Source organism: Sarcophilus harrisii, chromosome 3 (genome assembly GCF_902635505.1).
Source record: "Sarcophilus harrisii chromosome 3, mSarHar1.11, whole genome shotgun sequence".
NCBI lineage: Eukaryota > Metazoa > Chordata > Mammalia > Dasyuromorphia > Dasyuridae > Sarcophilus > Sarcophilus harrisii.
The window spans coordinates 437657646-437679614 of record NC_045428.1 but is presented as its reverse complement, the minus strand read 5'-3'; the positions used below and the strand labels follow the sequence as shown (position 1 = coordinate 437679614).

The following is a 21969-nucleotide window of genomic DNA, read 5'->3' as shown; positions in this document are numbered from 1 at the left end:
AGAGCTCCATTAGCTTTGTAGCCTAAGAGAACACCAGCACCCTCCCCAGAATGATATAGTCTGAAAGGGGCAGACTTGGGAGAGGAGGTAATCAATTGTTTCAAACAAGGTGAGTCTGAAATGCCTCTGGAGTTCCACTTTGAAATATCCAAGAAACTAGTGATGTCAGGGTACAGTTCAGCAAAGAAAACAGGGCAAATGTGGTTCCTGTCACTAAGATAGTGTGTGGTTCAGACAGCATTTAATAAAAAGCTGGAGAAATATCTAGAAGTAAAGCAAAGTTTATTATACGATCTTGCTAGAATCGGGTGTCCCACCCCCACTCATGCAGCAGACAATCGAAGGGAGGATGCACCATAGGCGGCAGGGTCAACACTTTTTATCCCTATCGCAAACACCCCCTCCCACCACTGACCCTCATCCTTATTGGCTGAGGATCTTACATTTTAAACAAAGGAACTACCCAAGAAATTGAACTTGACCAATAAGTACATAGTTGCCCATATATGACCTAAACAGAAAGACACTAATATCATAGGAGGGTACAAGGGGACTTAAGTATGCCCTTAGGGGATAGCAGGGAGGGGACTTAAGTATGCCCTTGACTTGATGCCTAAAGTCTTTCTGGCCTACTCCAACTCCGAAATAGATGAAGCCTTACTCAATTTTCACAACTGTCTTGAAAGATCTCACCTCATCTCATTCAATAGTGTTTCCAGGCTGACCATGTGATCAAAAATCAATGTGATAAGTGCCCCAAAAGGCAATACAACCTAAATTGCTGAAGTTGGGATAGGCAGAACAATCTTCCTGCATTGGTCATGATGTGGGAAAGATTCCTATCTTTAATTCCCAAACCTCTCTAGTTAATGTAATTACCTTTTGACTCACAAATCCTGGTCCCTTTGAATTCCAATGGAAGATCCGGACCTGTCCCAGCCCCATCAGGATCTGAGCCAACTTTGGGGCTACACCCAAAAGCCCCTCGAGTTAAATCTCCCATTATAAAAGGGAGACACTGGGACCCTCTCTTTGCAGAGATTCCAAACATGATAGCCATGTGAGGACCCTCTGTGCACTGGACCGGTGCCTTCCTTATCTCTACCTTCACTTATCTCCTTACTTCCAAACCCAATAATAAACCTCTTTTATCAATCTAGTTCTCGGGCCAATAAATGCCTTTATTGGAGACTAGTGCCACTACTAGACCTTATTTACAACCTTATCCTTGCCCCGAATCCAAGGGGTTGTAAGGGAGCTCCGTTTGACGCCCTGTACCCCAAACCTGCCACTAGACCTCAACTTAGCCCTAATTTCATTTAGGTACCCCCAATCTAGACCTCAACAGTCAGACCATATCTGTTTTTAATTCTAGATATGCCTTTCAGGACAAGCACTGACAAAATGGAATGTTTCTTTACTAAGGTGAACTATGTGTGGTTCAGACAGCATTTAATAATTAAAAAAAAAAAGCTGGAGAGATCTTTAGAAGCCAAGCAAAGTTTATTATAAGTTCTCTCGAGAACCAGGCGTCCCACCCATGGAGCAGACAATTGAAGGGAGGAAGGGCAGTAGGGGGCAGGGTCAACACTTTTTATCTCTAACGCAATTACCCCCTCCCACCACTGACCATCATCTTTATTGGCTGAGGATTTTACATTCTAAACGAGGGAACTACCCAAGAAATTGAACTTGACCAATAAGTACATAGTTGCCCATATTTGACCTAACAGAAAGACACTGATATCATAGGAGGGTAACAAGGGGGCTTAAGTATGCCCTTGATTTGAAATAGATGAAGCCTTACTCAATTTTCACAACTGTCTTGAAAGATCTCACCTCATCTCGTTCAACTAGAACATATAAGAAATGACTGAGGGAACCGAAAATGTCTAACTTGAAGAATAGATGACTAAGAGAAAAGCAGGGAAGACAAAAGAACTGTCTTCAATTATCTAAAGAGTAAAGACAGAGAAAAATTATTAGAATCATTTTGCTGGAGCCAATCTACAAAAGTCACAGAAAGGCAGATTTCAGCTGTGTCAAAGAGAACTCAATAATTAAAGCTGCCTGAATACGGAATGATGGGAACTATCACATGACTATCTGAGGATGTTGAAGCTGATACTACATGGCCACTTGTTAAGAATGAGGTAAAAGGATTATCATCCCTTTCCTGATCTAGGAGTCTCTTAGCCCACTTCCAATAGCACTTGAATTTTTAAAAAGGATAGAGGCAATTCTCCAAGCAAAATATCCTTTGTTACCAGAACAAGTAACCTAATAAGAAAAGGATTCTTAATGGCTTGACTCTATTTTGATTCAAAAGACCAAGAGCAAGGACCAAGCATGAGTCATACTTAGGTGTTTCTTCCTTCTGACTGGTCTGACAGTGTATCATTTGGACCTTCCCTGAATTTTCGTGTGCTACAGTCTTCAAAAGCTTTCACAAAACTCAAATGGAAAGTTTGTGGGTTTTTTGTTTAGTTATTAAAATCAATTTGGGTGAATATGCAAAGAATAATACCTCAATTTATAAAGTGTCCATAACCCTCTAACAGTCTCATACAAAATATACATTTGTGTCTGGTTTGGGGCACACATATTTATAAAGCAATGGGATCCAACCTGCTGCCACTGAAGGCTCCATAATGGGTTGCTGACTACTCTAAAACCCATTTCCTTCTAGACCAAAGCTAGATATCAAGATGCACCTTATAGCTTTTCATTTCAATAACATTGCTCTACAAGGACATATGCTACTTCCTTGTAAATCAGTGCCTAGGGAGTTCTGGTCCCACCTGTCCTTCCTTGTCAGTAGCTCTGGGTGATATAAACAGCTTTGGATATAATTGGCTCTATCCCTACCACAGAAGAAGCCTTTTTCAATGCAATCTGACCTTAAGAGTAACTACTAGTAAAATAGTATTGTAAAAGAAGTTATTATATAATAAAATTTTGTCCTAATAATGTAGAAATCTAACTGAAATATGTGCTTGGTATTTATAAAACAGGCTTTGGGAAAGATGTCACAACAATAATAATATAATAATAGAAATAAAGCTGGTAAAAAGTCAACATAGTTATCTAATAGAAATATAGCATATATTTGTCCCTTAAAAATTCTTTTGTCCTCCAGTAAACTATTATACTCAAAAAAAAAATAGAAAAGTTTTAACATTTAAAAAATCAAATAACTGCTCTCTCCCCATCTAAATTACTACATATTCTGTAGCTTTAGGTTCCACAAGTATATAGCTGATTATTGAATTCTTGGTTTAACTATTAGCTAAAACCTATAAGGGATTTTTCTCAGTGGTTGACTTCTGTATCCTGTTTCCATGGAAACTGAGATGGGGAATTAGAAGAGGTAAAAAAACAAAGTTATTAAAGGTGTTTACTTTTATTAATGCTTTATTTACTTCATTTCCCCATGTTTCTTTCTACAGAAACAGGAATTAGCTAGCAATAAATACATTTAGCATTCACAAATTTGACATGGGCTCTTTTCTTCTGTAACACACAGAATATAGATTTTCAAAATTGATACTTAGAAATATGTTTCCTTACCTTACCTTTCCTTACCTGTGAAAATCTTACTGTTTTCACAGAAACTGACTAAATAGTACTACAGGAAACTTCATGAACTCTAATGGCAGAGCAATAATAATGAACTAAACTTCAGAAAAGTAATTGGGGGGGGGGGGAAGGCAAAAGTCATCTTCATAATCAATTCAAACTTTTATTGAATGTTTTCTATATGAAAGGTATAGAGATAAAGCCAGATTTAGTTGCAATAAACCACTAGTTCTTCTAAACAGTTGATTTCTTAATGAATTTACTATGTGCACTAAGATACAGAGAAAAAAGCAGCCAGATCCTGTTCTCAAGGAACATAAATTCGAACAGCTAGAGATAAACATAGAGGAGCTACAAGTTAGAGGTTTGGCGCAGGGCAGAGTTGTGGGAACCCCTTCTGGTTGCCGCAGGTCCTTCATAAAAGAACTTGTGAACCTGAAAAGTTAAGACTGGCAAAAAGTTTATTGACACTGAGAAATCAGCTTTTGTGAGGAGGCAGACTTCCTCAGTGGCAAGGTCCCAACAGAGAAATAAAGGTATAACAGAGAAATCCTAGCAGAGAGATATTGGCTCTGAGAAGTCAGCTTCTGCTAGGAAACTTAAGTTCCTCAGTGCCAAGGTCCTGACAGAAAAGTAAAGGTCTAGCAGGGAAATCCTGGCAGAGATATAAAGAAAAGGGTGTCTTCTCAGTGGGCAAGGAGTCCTTGCAGGCAGCTATGCCAAGGAGAGGTCCCATGACCTGGCATGTTCCTGCTTTGGGCTTCTGCAAAGTCCTATAAGGGAAATAGAAGCTGACACTGAGAGGAGAATGTCCTCTCAGAGGGCAGAGTTCTAGATGAAGCAGAGCAAGCTGCCTCGGACTTTCTGCTAGGTCCTGACAGAGAAGTAGATGAGAGAGATAATCTTCTCAGAGGGCAAAGGGTCCTGACAGGCAGTTATGCCAAGGAGAGAAAGAGATTCCTTGGCATGGCATGTTCCTGCTTTGGGCCTCTGCAAAGAATTGAGCAGAAACCTATTTTATCTCGGCTGGGAGCAGTTTGAGTTGGAATCAGACTGAAATCTTCCAATTGAATAGAAGATTTCCAATTGAATGAGTGTCCCTGGACTAATTTTCAACTCAATGAGAGGATAACAGAATAAAACTACTTATCTTGATTCTCTGGGGCAGATCTTTTGCAGGAGAGAGTTCAAGGAGAATTTCTCAAGTGTTCCCCCCATCAATGTCAAATAGACCTACTGATTAATGTCATTAACTACTTAAATCACACACAAAAAATAAGTGTTAACATATATGTGAAAATCAAGTAAAGGTCCCAACTACAATTTTTACATTTCCTAAGTAAATAGCTAATTCAAAGAATTTACAAACCTGAGAACTAGGGTAAAATGGAAAAGAATAAATCTCCCACAATTCAGATATCTTTATTATACTAAATAAATATTTATAGCAGCTTTTTTCATAATAACAAAGAAGTGGAAATTAAGGGGGTGATACCTTCTGAAGAATAGCTAAACAAATTATAATAAAACATTACTGCAGTATAAAAAATAATTTCTGTGAAAAACAAAAGACCTCTATGAACTGAAACAAGTAGATTTTGAACATTTATGTAATAATGGCAACATTATAAACCACACAAATGAAATTCACACAAGAGACCAATTTATAATTTATTAATTTGCAACTGATAAACTGTCAATTCCTATTCAATCGCACTACTTTGGATTTTATTATATGATCAGAAAGGACCTTTTCAGGTAAGGTCAAATCAGTCTAGGTACTCACATCTCTATAGGACTCATCTCATCCTTAAGACTTCTCTGAAAGCAGGGAAGGAGGTAAGTGTTATTTCCAAAATCTCCATTTAAGGACCTCCCCCACCCAAGTCAGCCATATCTTAACTTCCCACATAGCTAACCCACCCCCCTCTGCCCCTCACGAACTTTTCAGCTTTCTTTTTTGTGTGTATAAACACAATGTGTCTGGCACAATCATTGGTATCAATGTGCATAAAAACCCCACATTTTTTAAAAAGGGTAATTTGAAGGTTTTCTAACCTAAGCAAAGGTAGCTGGATAATTTTTCATGATGTTACATATGCACTGTGCTAGTTTGGAACAGTGTCCCAGTTTGCTGTATGAAATACTCTCTAAATAGTCTCTCTGCAAATACCCCAACAATGGTATCTTGTCAAATTACTTTCAATGACAAGAAATAACTCAATTGGCTCTATTTTCTTTGAATTCCAAACCGACTCCAACCCTTCTGTTTGCATATATCATTACAATTTCACCAAACAGTATCAAAAATAATTATGATTCCTTCAATAGGAATCATATTTTAATCATGTTATTTAACCAGCCAAAGACCTTATAAGAAGAATACTAAAACTTAATGTTTATATACACAGCCTAATGCCATTATTAACACCCTCTAAAACCTTTTCAGGCTTACTTCGAAGTGATATGTCATGGAGGTGATTCTGGATTCTTGAAAGGCTATGCCAACAGAGTACAAGTTTTATCAAGTTCCTGTAACATAGATAAGGCTTCAAAGTAATCCCGGACAAAAACAACGTTTTTCCGAGATACACCTAGCTAAGCATTCTCCACTTCTCAATTTTTGTAAGACAAACAATTCCTAAAGTTTTAAAAACAACAATTCTTCAACTCTTAAGAACAATGATCAGTGCAAAAGATGGGGTTCTAATGGCAGTCAGAGAGCTGTGGGAATCCCCTTTTGGTCAATGCAGGTCTTTTGTGAAAGAATTCACAAACCTGAAATATTAGACTGGCAAAAAAGGAAGTTTATTGGCTCTGCAGAGGTCAGCTTTGCTAGGAGACTGACTTCCTCAGTGGCAGAGAAATAACAAAAGGTTTTTTGCTGAGAAGAAAATGTTTTCATAGCAGACAGGGTCCTGGTAGCTATGTCAAAGAGGCAAAGCATGCTACTTTGGACATTCTGCAAAGAAATGAGTAGAGAAAACCTCTTATGAGCAGATCTTGTTTGGGAGTGGAGGAAAAGGGAAGGGGGTGCTGGGGGCAGTTTAAGCTGATCAGACCAGGATCTCCCAATGGAAATTACTTTGAAGGGTTTTTCAGCCAGAATTTGAATGGGGATCCCGCTATCAATGGGCTAATTTGCCTTAGAAATGGCCAGTCAGGAGAATATGTACTCTCTCATAGACTCTCTAGAGTCTGGAAGTCCAGAAATCTCTCTTCTTTTACAGATCAAAAAGGGGCACAATTTCAGAGTGATAATTTTACAGATTAAAGGGAACACAGTTTCATTCCCACCACGACCAGCCATGTCTCCAGAACCTAAGAGGAAGCCTGTGGTAACAGGCTAATCCAGAGAGATGATGGACTGATGGACATGCGTATGTATAACCTGTGAGCCATGAACTTTGTGTGCTTTTGTTTTGCTTGACTGTGCTAATTTCTACAAAGGTTCCCCCCCCCCCCCCGCCCCAAGTTAATGGGAAAATAGGGACAGGAGGAGAGAAAAGAAAGGGAAAAAGTTTTGCAACTTGGTTTATAAGAAATCAAGGGTCAATGTTGAAAAATTATCTGTGCATGTTTTGAAAATAAAAAGCTTTAAAAAAAAAAATCAAGGATCTCAGAAGTCTAGAGGAAGAGACTATATATCGTTGACAAAATCTAGAGGGAAGAGATAGAAATTCCATTTATAGTAACTACAAAAAGTAGATCAAGAAGTAGAAGAAAGAACAGAGAACTCTTCCCTAAGCCTCCATTTTAAAAAGACTCCCAAGCTGTACCTAGTCTTTTCTCACCAGCTATACTCTCTGGGGTTGGACTACATCTTGACCATGTTCCCAGCAAACTTCATCCAGTGAGACTTCTTCAGCTTTGGTGCCTACACCACAGGAGCACCTTCAGCCCCTCAAAAACAACATCAACAACAACAACAATAAACCCTTACTCCAAAAGTCTCCATTTAAAGTGGGCTCCCAACATTGATGCATTGTTGGTGGAGTTGTGAACAAATCCAACCATTCTAGAGAGCAACCTGAAATTATGCCCAAAATGTTATCAAATTGTGCATACTCTTTGATCCAGCAGTGTTACTACTGGGCTTATATCCCAAAGAAATACTAAAGAAGGGAAAGGGACCTGTATGTGCCAAAATGTTTGTGGCAGTCGTTTTTGTAGGGTCTAGAAACTGGAAAACGAATGGATGCTCATCAGCTGGAGATTGGCTGAATAAGTTGTGGTATATGAATGTTATGGAATATTACTGTTCTTTAAGAAATGACCAGCAAGATGAATACAGAGAGGCTTGGAGAGACTTGTAAGAACTGATGCTGAGTGAAATGAGCAGAATCAGGAGATCATTATATACTTCAACAACTATACTGTATGAGGATGTATTCTGATGGAAGTGGATTTCTTCGACAAAGAGAAAATCTAACTCAATTCCAATTGATCAGTGATGGACAGAAGCAGCTACACCCAAAGAAAGAACACTGGGGAATGAGTGTAAACTATTTGCATTTTTGTTTTTCTTCCCGGGTTATTTTTACCTTCTGAATCCAATTCTTCCTGTGCAACAAGAGACCTGTATGGTTCTGCACACATATACTGTATCCAGGATATACTGTGACATATTCAACACGTATAGGACTGCTTGCTATCTAAGGGAGGGGGTGGAGGGAAGGAAGGGAAAAGTCCTAACAGAAGTGAGTGCAAGGAATAATGTAAAAAATTACCCAGGCATATGTTCTGTCAATAAAAAGTCACAATAATTAAAAACAAAATAAATAAAGTGGGCTCCCAGGTTAGCCCTTTTCCAGCTATTTATTTCCTTAGACTGGACTCCATTGTGTGCCCAAACCAGGTGGTATCTTTTCCTTGCCCCCATATCATTTTTAACTTGCTTTTGCCTCTCCCCAAAATATAGCAATCTCCCTAAGGGGAGGAACTATTTGGTTTTTGCTTTTGTTTCTTTGAATTTGTAACCATTTAGCACAGTCCTCAAAACTTAGTAATGGCTAAATAAATGTTTATTGATGGACAGAAACATATAATACACTTGATAACCTACCAGCCAAAATATACACACTGGAAGTACACAAACTATTAAACAGTCTTTACAAAACTACAGATCTAAAAAAGCGGAGAAGGCAGTTAGGTGGCACAGTTGATAGAAACAAAAGATCAAGAATATAAAGTTAATTTTAAAAAATCTGAGTTCTAGCAGTATCAGATCTCAAACTATTATACAGCATCAAAACAATGAGATTTTGAGTAAGAAACAAGAGATTGATCAGTGGAATAGAGTAGGCACACAATACATAGAAACAAACAAGCATAGTAATGTAGTTGTTGATAAACAGCTATGGTGCAGTAATTCAAGTATTTGACAAAAATTGATAAAAATCTTGAAAGTCATCTAGTAGCCAATATACATACCAAGACAAAATTTCCCGGGATAGTTGAAGCACTCATAACCAAACAATACAAAAAAGAATCATGACAGATAAAATAGACAATTTTGATTACATAAAATTTAAACTGTTTGTAAAAGCAAAACAAATGTGGCCAAAATTTAAAGAGAAGCAGGTTTATATGAAAAGAATCTTTACAGTAGTTTCTGGATAAAAAGACATAATGGAAAATGATACAATTTACTAAGAATAAGATACACACAGGTCCACATTGATAAATGGTCAAAGGATATGAAGAGTGTGTGGTTCAGACAGCATTTAATAAAAAGCTGGAGAGATATCTAGAAGTAAAGCAGTTTATTATATGATCTCCGCAGAATCGGCCTCCCACCTGTGCAGCAGACAATGGAAGGGAGGAAGCCCCATAGGGGGCAGGGTCAACACTTTTTATCCCTAACGCAAATACCCCCTCCCACCACTGACCCTCATCCTTATTGGCTGAGGATCTTACATTCTAAACAAAGGAACTACCCAAGAAATTGAACTTGACCAATAAGTACATAGTTGCCCATATATGACCTAAACGGAAAGACACTGATATCATAGGAGGATAACAAGGGGACTTAAGTATGCCCTTAGGGGATAGCAGGGAGGGGACTTAAGTATGCCCTTGACTTGATGCCTAAAGTCCTTCAGGCCTACTCCAACTCTGAAATATATGAAGCCTTACTCAATTTTCACAACTGTCTTGAAAGATCTCACCTCATCTCGTTCAAGAGGTAGTTTTCAAGAAAATAAATCCAAGCTAACAATTGTCCTACCAAAAAAAAAAAAAAAAGCTCCAAATCATTAGTAGGAAAATGCACATTAAAACAATTGAGGTTTCATCTCATATCCAGGGTCAGAAATCAGAGGCCTCTTTAAATAAAACACTATAGAAATAGAATGTAGACAGAGCCAACCTGAGAATGAACAACTAAGTCCAAGCACAAATGCGAGCTGTGTGATCCTGAACAAATCATTTAACCTCTCAACGCCCTAGGCAACTCTCTAAGACTACCTAAGAAGCAGAGTAGGTATTGCTCTAACAATGAAAAGGAAGATTTTGGGTATTGGTAGTTCATTATTCTATTGAAATTCTATGTGCATTTTTTTTTAAGTTGGTAGAGGAATAATGATATTAAAAAGACAATCCTTTTTCACAGAAAATCTTGGGATAAGTAAAACCACACCAATTGGTTTAGAGCAATCTGTAGGAGAAACTAGATGAGGATCTTTTAATATATAGGATTTCCCTTTAATTTAATCATCTACACTTCACTGTATATTATGCGTAGAATTCTCACATTTATTATCTTCACAAAGCTTAGCCATTCAAAAAGTTTTACTGAAGTATCATCTGATATTGAGTAAGATGTACTAGAGGAAAGCCCATTCCATATTCATTATATTCAAACAGTTTTGCTTTGGCAAAAATTCTGATGTTGATTAAACTTTTTTCTCAGTTTGTACTTTCTACATTCATTATATCCACAACAAATTCTCTGATAGAGTAAATTGTTTAATAATTGTTCAATAAGTTAACAGAAGATTGTTTTATCAACAAAATGCATAAGATTACATTTAGTTCTGAAAGTTATATTTTAGGAAGAATTTTGATATTTGGGGCATATCCAGAAAAGCTGGCAAAGATGATGTGGGGCCCTGACAAGCATGCACCATATAGGTAAAAGGAAACAAGGACCTGAAACACTCAGGAAATACATAATTATGTTCTAAAAAAGGGCAGGGGTGAAATGGGAGTAGCTGTATGTATGTTCATGGTAAAGATAATCCAAGGTGAGAAGAGTCAATGGATGGTTTTTCCTCTGGTTGTTTCAGCTGTGGTTACTATATATATATATATCACACACACACACACACACACACATATATATAAATAATATATATATATACACATCACTCTTGGTGATGACATTTTTTTGGAAATTTTTTTGTTAAAGATATCAGAGTAGTCCACCATGACTCCAATTTCATTTGACAGAAGAAGAATTCAGACAAACCAGATTAAGTGAATTGCCCACCGTCACACAGCTAGTGTCTGAAGCCAGATGTGAACTTAGGTCTTCCTAACTACAGGCCTGGTGATTGATGCACTGTGTCACCTAACTATATAAGTTAAAAAAAAAAAATATTGGCTCAAAAGTTGTAAGAATTTCCTAATAATTAGAGCTGTCTGTAAATGGACTAATAACATCCTCATCATAGGCCTTTAAAGAGATGCTGAATGGCTCGTTGAGGAAGCTTTTGGGGGGGGGGGGGTTATGCTGATGCTAGTCAGGGTTGTCTGGCACATAATAAATGTTTACTGATTGACTGACTAAATATTTAGATGAAAAAGCTGAGGTGACTAAGGTTTACATAAGGTATAACTACAAGGGGCTACCCAATATGTATGGTGGTATGACTTGCTTATAATTGATATAATTATAAACAAAATATCCAGGAACCATTTAATTCTGACTACAAAGTGATATAAGCTCCTGCATCCTGCATCCATACACCATGTAGAGGTCTCTGCCTAAATACAAACTAAGCTCATCAGTGTATGGATTGACAGTCAAAGTAGAAAAAAGACAATACTGTGAAAAAATATGTTGTAAAATATACATCAGGTTAAGAGGATAAAAACTTTTAAAGACAAACTCACAACAACCAACCACAAGTCCACAGAACCCATGATGTAACATGCAATTTTCTGTGTCAAGAGAGGCAATCTGACTCTAAGAGTACAGATTGAGGCATATTTTGGTCTAGATCAGTGTAGGAATTAGTTTAGTTTGACCATGTATATTTGTTACAAAGTTGGTTTTTTTTGGGGGGGGTATTCCTCATTTGGAGGGTAAAATAGGTAAGTGGGAGACAAAAATAGACTTTGAATACTTTTTAAAATATGTAATTTTAAAATTAATATAAGGCCAATGTCTTGAAGAAAACTCCTTAGCTTTGCCACTTACTACTTGTATAACTTTGGAAAGTTACTACTCTATGTAGTAACTTCCTTATCTGCAAAATGATGGGGCTGAACTATATAACCTTTGAAGTCTTTTCCAGTTCCAAATCCATGATGAGTGAACATGTATTCCAGGATCAGCACTTGCTGAAAATCAGGGTGACTGCACTGGGAAATCATTTATCTTTTCCACAGCACTCATGGTTTTGCTGTGACATAAGTAAAACATACCACATTTTGGTATCTTTCCATCTCTCTCCCCATCTAACCACATTACATTTTTTATAGTAGGAAAACTACATGACAAATATAAAACATATTTTGCATACACAGCATTGTGTGACATATTAGAGAAAATACAAATTTTAGATCAGAAATGGTCCACAGCTTCAAGAAGGTTGTCACATATCAAGGAGAAATACACAGAACTCAGATCATTTAAATTTCCAATAGAACATGATGAATGTATGAGAACATTATAATGAAAGTGTTACCCGAGGACCACAGGGAATCATTCATAGACAAGGAGTGGGGGAAATTGGAGATTTTCTGGAAGTAGACTTCAAATTGGGCTGCAAAGAATAAGTAGGAATTCAAAAGGTAGGGACCAAAAGGGCTGTTTTTTCCTCAAAAAAGGAATAGGCAAGATCTAAAGGTCCCTTCTAATATTAAGATTCTATAACACTCCAAGGGCTTTTAAATACTCAGAAAATTATGAGTTTTTTTTTTTTTAACTTATTATGGTGAACTAATAGTTAAAATCTAAGAGACGGGATATCCTATAAATTATAAAGTACAATATTTCAGTTATCAATAATATTCCATTGGATTCAAACTTCAACTATTTCACATTTCTTAACATTACCAAAATTTGTACCTCGTTTTCACTTCTCTTGCTAGTTTTCAGAGATACATTTTAGCTCCTCCCTCTTATTTGAAAGGCAATTCAATTTCAGACTTCTCAATTTCTACTTTCTAATGAATTTCTGTAACTCAACAAAAATTCCTCAATTCTTAAAATTTTTGTATTAGAACTTTATAATAAACCAAGCATTGCTTTCCAAATTTTTCCTTCACATACGATTTACTCATAAAAATTAAAGCTGACATTTCTACAATATACTTTCTGGTTATACATCAGTTCATTTGACTTCCTTATGAAATAGATATTACAGTTTTTATGTCCATTTTGTCACTAGACAAACTGGGGCTGAGCCTCTGAGAAAGGCTAAACAATTTCCTTATAGTCACAGATCTAATAAACATTTGGGATTTGTTTCCTAACTCTAGAACTATCCAATACATTATGCCAATGGGTAAACAATAAGGCAGATATTGAGAGGGAGAGAATATTGGAAATGATAGAATTTAAGATTCTTTAATTTTTGGTCTAAGTGTCACAAAAACTTGGCTATACTGTATGCATTTCATTTAATAAGTAATCTGGAAATAATAATCTCATTTTACATCTCAAATATGTAGTATCTTCCATAAAATTTATCGGTCAACCTGACTTCATTTCATGTAGTGGTACTAATTCAAAATTCTAATTACTTTGTTTTCATTACAATTCCTCTTAATGAGAAATCATAGAGATATAAAGTATAGTTACATGAAGCTGTGCTCCAGTATCACATTTTTTATACATAACATTGTCACCTAATGGTATAATTTAAATTAAAATATAGTTTATTTATCAAATGACTCCTGCTATCTTGACTAATTTTTTGCATTTTCTGGTACATTTTATTTTGGTTACAACAATCTTGCTTGTGTTAATATCAGATGGATAGAAATAAAATAAAACCTACAAAATTCAGGGTGAATATTGCCCAGGATATATGTTGAAAATAACTTAACCGTGTTAAGGCTTAGGTTTATAAATATATTTCTGCTGTTCAAAAGAACATCCGTTAATTTTTTTCCATAAATTCAACAAATGTTAAAAGTGTGAGCTTCATCACCTCATCAGCAGAAAGAAATAATTCTCAAAACCTGGTCTGTGAAATACCAGTATCTCTGAAAAACTACTTCCTCAGATGATCAGAAATATAAAACTGTTGAATCAATGTCCCAAATGCACAATATTTCCATGCCACACAAGATATTATAACCATGACAAAACCAACTTATTTATATAGCTCTTTAAGGTTTATAACGACTTCCCAGCCCCATAAGATATTATCACCCTCATTTTTAATACTACTTCAGGTTTCAACAAGGTTTGTTCACTAAGTTACCACTATCCATGGTCCAATGATAGATCTTATTCCAAATTTCTAAAATTTCCAAAAAAAACAAAAAAAAAAAACAAAAAAAAAACACTACACTGACCTTAAAAAAAAAATTTGAGGGCTTATTCCAAACATCCCTTAAACTATCATTTCTTAACAGGTGTGAACATTTTGATGAGCTGTGCTTACAAAAAAAAAAAAAAATCAGAGTAAATTATTCCAATACAATTTTTCAAATTATAATCTTATGTCATATAGCTTCCTCCCAATAAAATTAAAACTCAGAGAATGCTAATAGAATGTTAAAGTGTTTTGTTTTGGGGGGGGAGGGTTGTTTTTTAAAACACTAGTTAGATAGTCATCTTATCTTCTCTATGTACACAAGCAAAATCATCATAGCTAAAGTAAATGTAAAGTAAAAGTAAAATACTGATTGAGTGGTTCGGAAAAATTACACTATTCAACAGAACCACAGCCAGGTAGATGGCAAAGTGGATAGAATGCCAACACTTTAAGGAGTGAATACCCATCTTCCCGAGTTCAAATCCAAATTTTTGTGCGACTCTAGGCAAGTTACTAACCTTGTTTGTGAATTTCTTCATGTATGAGACGGAGAAGGAAAAAGCAAAACACTTTGGTACCTTTGTCAAAGGTACACTTAAAATTTATATTTTCCTATTTTCTATTTATATAAATTATATATATATTTGTTATTTTTTATGTTTTATTTTAAATATATATTTCTATTTTAAAACAAAGGGTAGGCCTAATTATAAAATTAACATTGTTAAATAAAATTGTATTTATTCAAAGTAAATCTAAATGCTTGTTTTATCTGATAGTCTTTTCTTTCTAAAGTTCTTTCATAATCAGTAGTTACTATCAAAATTGCACTAAAACTAAAATCTATTTAAAATGGCATTAATGAAGTATGTAGTTCTGTTCTATGGCAAATTCAACAATTTAAGATCAAGGTGTATAAAATCTGGATACATTTACTTATATACCCTTCCCCACCCCACCCCCAATAAAATCAACACCTTCTTAAGTCATTGTGAAATAAATGCAAAAGGTCAAACAATCAAGTTTGAACAATGTGAGGTCTCTGTACTATACTTTCTACAAATCACTCAAACTTCTGGATTAGCAGAGAATATTCCAATCTATCTATATTCCACTTCTAGACACGCCAGGGTTTATATAAAGGCAGGCTGATATATAAAGGCCTGCCAATATTTTTCCAATGTAGAAAGAATATCTAGATGGGCAGAATATTTTGTCAATGTTTTCAAGGAATAGTCTGTTACATAGCTCCCAGATTATTTTTGGGAGTCCTAAAAAAAACAGCTAAATGCCTATTACTTTAAATGTAATTTAAATTAGATTTTCCCCTTCCCTTAAAATGCATTATCTTATATGTGTTTAATTGCTTGCCATTTTTTCTACCTCTTCACATAGCTTTGAAAGATATTTTTGTAATTAATTTCTACTGGTTTAGTATTTCAATGACCAGAGTAACTTAAATTTCACTGTATACTACCGCTTCCAAAACATTTATTGAAGTATTATATAGACATGGTCCATTCGAGAGCTTATTCAGAGATAAGGCCATTACAACTAATTGATGATACCTAGCCTTCTCAAAAATGGGAAAGGAGGAAAATAGTGCCAGTAGGTAAGGGGATAAGGCAGTACTATGTTCATCAGATCACCTGCCACCAATTAGGAGTGAGGCAGATCTGATTTCCATAATCTCTTCAAAACATTTTGTCTCTACAAACTTTTGTGAAGGAATAGGAATAAATGAAAAGCATTTAATGAGTACTGACTATCTGCAAAGTATCATCCATGAAGGAAAAGTCAAGTGAGGAGAGAATATCTGTTGTCTACACCAAGAGAGGAAGGTGGAGAAACAAACTCCAGAAACACTCTATCTCTTGGGGGAGAGAGTGCAAACCCCGAGTCAAGCCTAAAACTGAAAAGGAAGAGTTGATCTGGTGAGAATGAAGAAAACTGTGCAGCATATTTAATCATCCTCAGCTTCTCTTTAAAGCAAAGCTCTTCTTTTTCACATAATATTCTCCTGGTGTGATGTATTATAACTACAAGTCACAGAGTTATCAGTCTCCAAAGAAGTAAATTTGCAGATTAGCTTAAGGGAAATGGAGACTCATGATGGACAAAGGCCGTCTACTGAACCTTACCAAAAGAAGCAAACAAGTTGTAGAATCATTAGACAATGACCAGTAAATAAAGTGTGTCTGGTTATGTGGTCAAAGAAAAGCATAACCAACTGCTGGAGAGCTTCAATATGCCTCTTTTGCACTGGCAAAAGATTTAGGGAAAAGTCCTGGACCCAAGCATGCTGGATGAACAACCTTCCAAGGATTTACAGAAGGACATGGATAAGCATTACACATGTCAAGAGGGTATGATGAATGGGCGGGTTTATGCAGTACTGAAAAATAGTAACTACCACAGAGTTCATGGATCAGTTGAAATATTATGATATGCTTGTATTATATGCTCTACTTACTTGCATATTTTCTCCTCACATACTCTATTTCTCTTTCCTATCTTTCTCCCTCTTTTGAATGAAAGATTTCTTTTTTCCTCCATAAAATTCTCCCACTCTCATCATAAGCATCAAAAGTCCAGTTTCTGTGAAATTTGGCAAAAGTAATTAAGGATGTGTAATTAAAGATGTGTAAATTTTATTTAATTAAACCCTGCCTATAATAATAGACAGTACATAATCAGGGTACATAATCACTCACTATACCTCTTTCAAGAATTCTTATCAAGACTTCAAAGACTGAACTAATAAGGGAATTCTGGAAACAAAATCCACATGAGACCAAATCATTAGGCTACTTCAGAACACTCCCATTTATTCAAAATGGAAACCAACTGAAAGCTTAAAAATAGTTTTTCCTCCATTAATTTGAACTTTAATGAGAAAATGAAGCAAATAAACAAAAAGATGACATCAGAGATTTATTTTAAATTACAGATAATTAGAAAAGTACAAATATAGCCCAATCCCAGATATTTATAGTCATAGTATTTCATACCAAGTGTTTAAATCATTAAATAAACATTTAGTTTTATTACTGTATAATTTATTGTAAATTTTGTAAAGACAAGGACTAGGAGTTAGGAGAGACCTGAATCTGGTTCTGATACCAATTAGCTACATGACATAGGAACATGACATAGGAAGCTAACTTCTTGAAGCTTAGGCTTCCTATATGTAAAATAAAGACAGTCCCAAGAGTAATAATATAGTTTAGAGAATACTAAGGTCATGTGAAGAATATAAAGTAAATATCTTATAAATTTTCATTATAAAATTATCTGAAAACTGGTAGAGGTAGCATGGAGAGCAGGCCAGGAAGCTAAGAAGACCTGGGTTCAAATGTCACTTGTGACCCATAATGATTTGTTTGTGACCTGAGGCTTAACCTCTCAATCCTCTAGGAATTCTTTAAGCCTACAAGCTGCAGAAAAGGAGCCCATTTTCAATACATGCATTTATATAATATACTTTGTTTAAAAGATTCTTTATTCTCACACACACACACACACACACACACACAAACACAGTATATTGATGCCATTCTACTTTACAAATGAATAGATTGATATTTAGGGAAGGAAATCAACTTGTCACTTATCATACACTTAGGAGAGGAAATATTCTTTCCACTCACAAAACAGAACTCTGACCCCACTCCAATTATTCTAGATAAATTGGATTTATAGTAACTCTCTTCTAATCTATTTTACTTTGCTGCTGTATCGTTAAAGTTTATCAGAATATGCATTAAAAAACAAAAACTAAAAATCCAAGCATTCAACTTGAAATTCACTAAAGAGGAATAAATAGAATCTATTCCACTAAAGGAAAATAGTATCGGTGGGGTTTATAAACTCAATTCTAAGGGATTTAGATTGCAACTGGTATTATTTTACATTGGTTCAGATTTGACCTACATTTCACTCATAAAAAGGTCTGTGTATCTCAGATGAACTAAAATGGCAAAACTGTTATTCAAGATTTAACCCGTTCACAAGAGACAAAAAAAAGGAATAGAACCTCTTTTTCCATCTCCACTAATAGTGTGACCAAAATACAGTAGACACTTGATATGTCTGAAAGAAGTTATGCCTTGCAAAGCACATTTTCTATCATTTTCATATGCTCATTACCTGCTATTCATTATGCTACTAGTAAAATCTAGCTTTGTGTTTAACTTATGAGAATATAGTCACAATTCACTCTTCTTTAAAAAAAAAAAAGGGGTGGTGGTGGTAAAAGAGAGACAAGATATATTTGTGTGGAGAAAAAAGCTCAAGTTTCACAGTACTGTCATACTAGAGAAGGTATGAAGTTAGATCATCCCCTTTCCTTTTCCCACCACTTTCCCTGACTAAGAGCATATGAAAATGGTTCAGGGAAAGAGCTAAACTTGGAGTAAGAGCACCAAAGTTCAAAACCCAGGTCATGTGTAAGACTGATCCTCTTGCCTATTTAGGCTTTAGCTTCCTCAACTGTAAAATAAAAGCACTGATTTACATGATTTCCAAGTCCCTTCCAACAGTAACCTTTTAGATCCTGTGGAGAGTTAGGAAGACTGCACCTATGAATTCTGAGGATGATATTCACTATTTTAACGCAGCATCAGCTAACAGGAACTATAATTGTTTCTTCCTTCTGCACTGACTTTCACTCCACGGACTTTCAGACTTACGTGATTTTTCTATTTTTTAAAAAAACAAGCTCTTCAAGTAGCCTTACTTTCAAAAATGCAGATACTGAAAAGTTGCTGCTGAAAGAACAGATTACTTGTATTCAAAACAGTATAAACCGGAGCACTAACATGCAACTAAATCCAACAAACATTTATTAAGCACCTACTAACGTGACAAAATCAGAACAATCTTCATTGTAAAGATAGCTACAGGACCGGCGAGTTCGTTAGAACAGAGAGCTTATTCTCAGATCACGCCTCGGTCCGGGCAAATCAGCACCACCTCTGCAATTTATAGTCAGTTATGTGTCCTGAAGTACTCCCAGAGGAGGGAGCTTCTACCAGCGAAGAACCTGAAAGCCCTCCGTGCCCGCACAAGTCAGGGGCTACCTGAAGCAACACGACCAAGAGCTTGGCCCGAGATCACGCAGGCGATTGCATACGAAGCGTAGTCCCAACGACCAGCTCTCCGCTCGCTGCCTTTCAGTCTTCACTCTCAACAGGATAAGCGACTGTGTAGTCTGCCTAGGACATTCAAGGTTTGGAAAAAAGAGTTGCTTCCTGAAAAGACGGCTTGGTGTGCGCCGATTTCGGAACCGGCCGTGTCTGCCCACGAAGGCTTCCGGACACGCTCCTCCATCCTCACCGCTTGCCGGGGGGGAGGTGAAAACAGGCAACAGGTGAGGGTAGGAGGAGGCAGAAGGAGGGGCCACCTGCCTTTACCCTTCCCGGGAGAAATCAGCAGGAGGGCTCCGACAGCCCGAAGAAAAGCAAGGGCGCGTTTCCCGGCCAGTACCGTAGCACGACCTCGGGCTTCAGCAGCACGGTCCCGGCGAGGCGGGTTCGAGAAGCCGTCAGTGGGTCTGCCTCTCCTGCTCCTGACTTCCCCGGAGCGCCCGCCGGGCGCAGCAGGCAGCGAAGGCGTCCCCCCCGCAGCCAGATGTGCCCGCCCCACACCCACCCCGCGCCCGGGTCCCGAGCAGAGCCCGAGAACACCGTCCTCTAGGCTCCCTCCTCCACTGCCCTCGGAGGGAGAGCCGCCAACCAGGAGGGCGAGGGCGCGGTGCCTGGTGAGGGGCTGCTCCTCCCCGGGCGCTGGCACCTGAGCCCCGTTCGCAGGCAGGCGGACGGACGCTGCCGCCTCGGAGGCTACGACGAGAACGCAAACGGGAGGCACAGACCAAAGTTACTTACCCGGGAATTGAGGGCTGCCCCACCGCCGCTCTGGGCTCCAAGAGCCTGGGTCCCTTCGTCCGCCCACGCCGGCTGAGGCGGGGAGAGACGTGATCCCGCTCCGCCCCACCAAGAGCAGCCGGAGCCGCCGCCGCCGCCGCCGCCGCCGCCGCCGCCGCCTCCGCCGCGGGATTCCTGGCAAGAGGCAAACTCCGGCCAAGACTTCACTTACGCCTCAACCACTCCTGATGGCTCTCATCCCGGGGGCTAGCGCCCGCGACCGAAGTGCCCAACCCGACACACGTTCCAGCCAATCCGACGCGGCCCAGGTCGGGGAGAGGGTGGGGCGTAGAGAGGCTTGACCAATCGAAGAGCATAGAGGGCGGGGCGGGAACCAAGCAGAGCCAGCCTAGTTAGAGTGAGTCAGCCCCGCCCCGTTGCTCCCTCAATTCGCCCCTCCCCACCCTCCGGCTCCTTGGCCGGGGCTGTCTCCCTCACTTGCCTGATTTCCCTGCCGAAGACTGGCTAGAAGGGTTCCCCAGGGCTCACCCCCCGCTGGGGAGTGGAACAGCTGGGGGAGAGGAAGAGTCACATGTATGAGGGGGAGGAAAACCAGTGGGGAAAGGTTTGGGGAAATGTGGCAATGATGGGAGAAGACAAACTGGAGCAGGGAAAGGAGCAAAGGGGGCGGAGGTGGAAATGACTAAGAAAGAACACCTGAGGGAGAGAAAAGGGATGGTAGAGTAAAGGAAACAGTACTGAAAAGAGGAGAGATGCAGGGTGTGGGATTCCTGGTATCCGAAAGAGAAGGAATTCCCAAAAGAAGAAAAACTATTTGGATCAAGGATAAGAGAGTGCAAATGAGGGAAAGACAAGGTTTCTCAAGGATGAGGCGGATCTCGTTTCTGCCACGTTTAAATCAGACCCGTCCGTTTGCGCCAGCTGAGCCTCAAGACAGGAACTGGATCCCCCAAGGAAGCCCCTGTTCGAATTCCCTTTACTCCCTCATGCAATTGACAAAGTGAGCCGAGGTTGCCACCCCCGCTTCCCGCGTGGATTTCGGAGAGGAGCTTCGGCAGGACTCCCCACGCGGGCTACGGGCGCGGGCAAGGGAGGCCCACGGTCCGGGGCGCGTAGTGTCTGTTGGGTCGGGTTGGGGGAGGGGACGCTCGCCTATTCCGAGAAAGGTGCTTTGTGGGGAGTCGGAGCTGAATGTAACCTCTAAGGTACCCGGCTGAGAAGGTCCCACCTGCTGGGAATGGGGGTAGTAACGAACCCTGCCAATTGAGGAGGGGGAAAGGCCCGGACAGGTGAGGGGAGAAGACCACTCCCGAAGGGTTGGGGGGGGCAGGGCACCGCCAGGTGAGGTGAGAGGACTCTTCTAAGTAAAGGCGGGGATCCCGCCAAGTAAGACTGGAGGGCTTGTCAGGTGAAAAGAACTGTCCAGAAGAGAAGGAAGATCCTGTCAGGTGAAAAGGCCAAGGCCCCTCCAGGTGAGAGGCGGCCGCTCGCTGGGGCGGGGGGGAGGGGAGCTGTGCCCGAGCCGCCGGGAGGCGCCGCCCCTCGGCCCGGTCCTCGCCGCGCCGCGCCGCCGCGGCTCCTCCTCTGGCTCCTCCCTCCTTCCTGCTCAACCCGCCGGGACCGAGATATGGGGCTCACCCCCGGGGCCGCCCTCGCCACCTGAGGAGCCCGGAAGCTGCCCTCGCCGCGCCATGGAAGAGGACGAGGAACTGGAGAGGTAACGGTTTGGGCGTCGGCGGGGCCTGAGCCGGGGGAGACCGAGGGCATGTAGGGGCCTCTGGCCCCGG

General features: G+C 39.1%; 2 protein-coding genes across 4 annotated transcripts in view; one reads left to right on the top strand and one right to left on the bottom strand.

Annotated features, from left to right (window-relative positions):
* Nucleotides 1-21969, bottom strand: part of LNX2 (ligand of numb-protein X 2) — a 95332-nt gene that overhangs the window by 73049 nt on the left and 314 nt on the right. Inside the window, exon 1 of one of the 2 annotated variants that reach the window (XM_031960753.1) lies at nt 20183-20316. The exons of the other annotated variant lie outside the window; for it this stretch is intronic. The gene's annotated coding sequence lies outside the window, so the exon portion shown is untranslated. Of the gene's footprint in view, nt 1-20182; nt 20317-21969 lie in introns of those variants that run through there. 2 annotated transcript variants of the gene reach the window in all.
* The window catches only part of POLR1D (RNA polymerase I and III subunit D), a 52917-nt gene continuing 51548 nt past the window's right edge, over nt 20601-21969 (top strand). The window contains exon 1 of one of the 2 annotated variants that reach the window (XM_003764471.3): nt 20601-21899. In XM_003764471.3, the coding sequence (XP_003764519.1) occupies nt 21874-21899 (26 nt within the window). In that variant the 5' untranslated portion in view covers nt 20601-21873. The remainder of the gene's footprint in view (nt 21900-21969) is intronic. The other variant, XM_031960754.1, reaches the window with a different exon arrangement.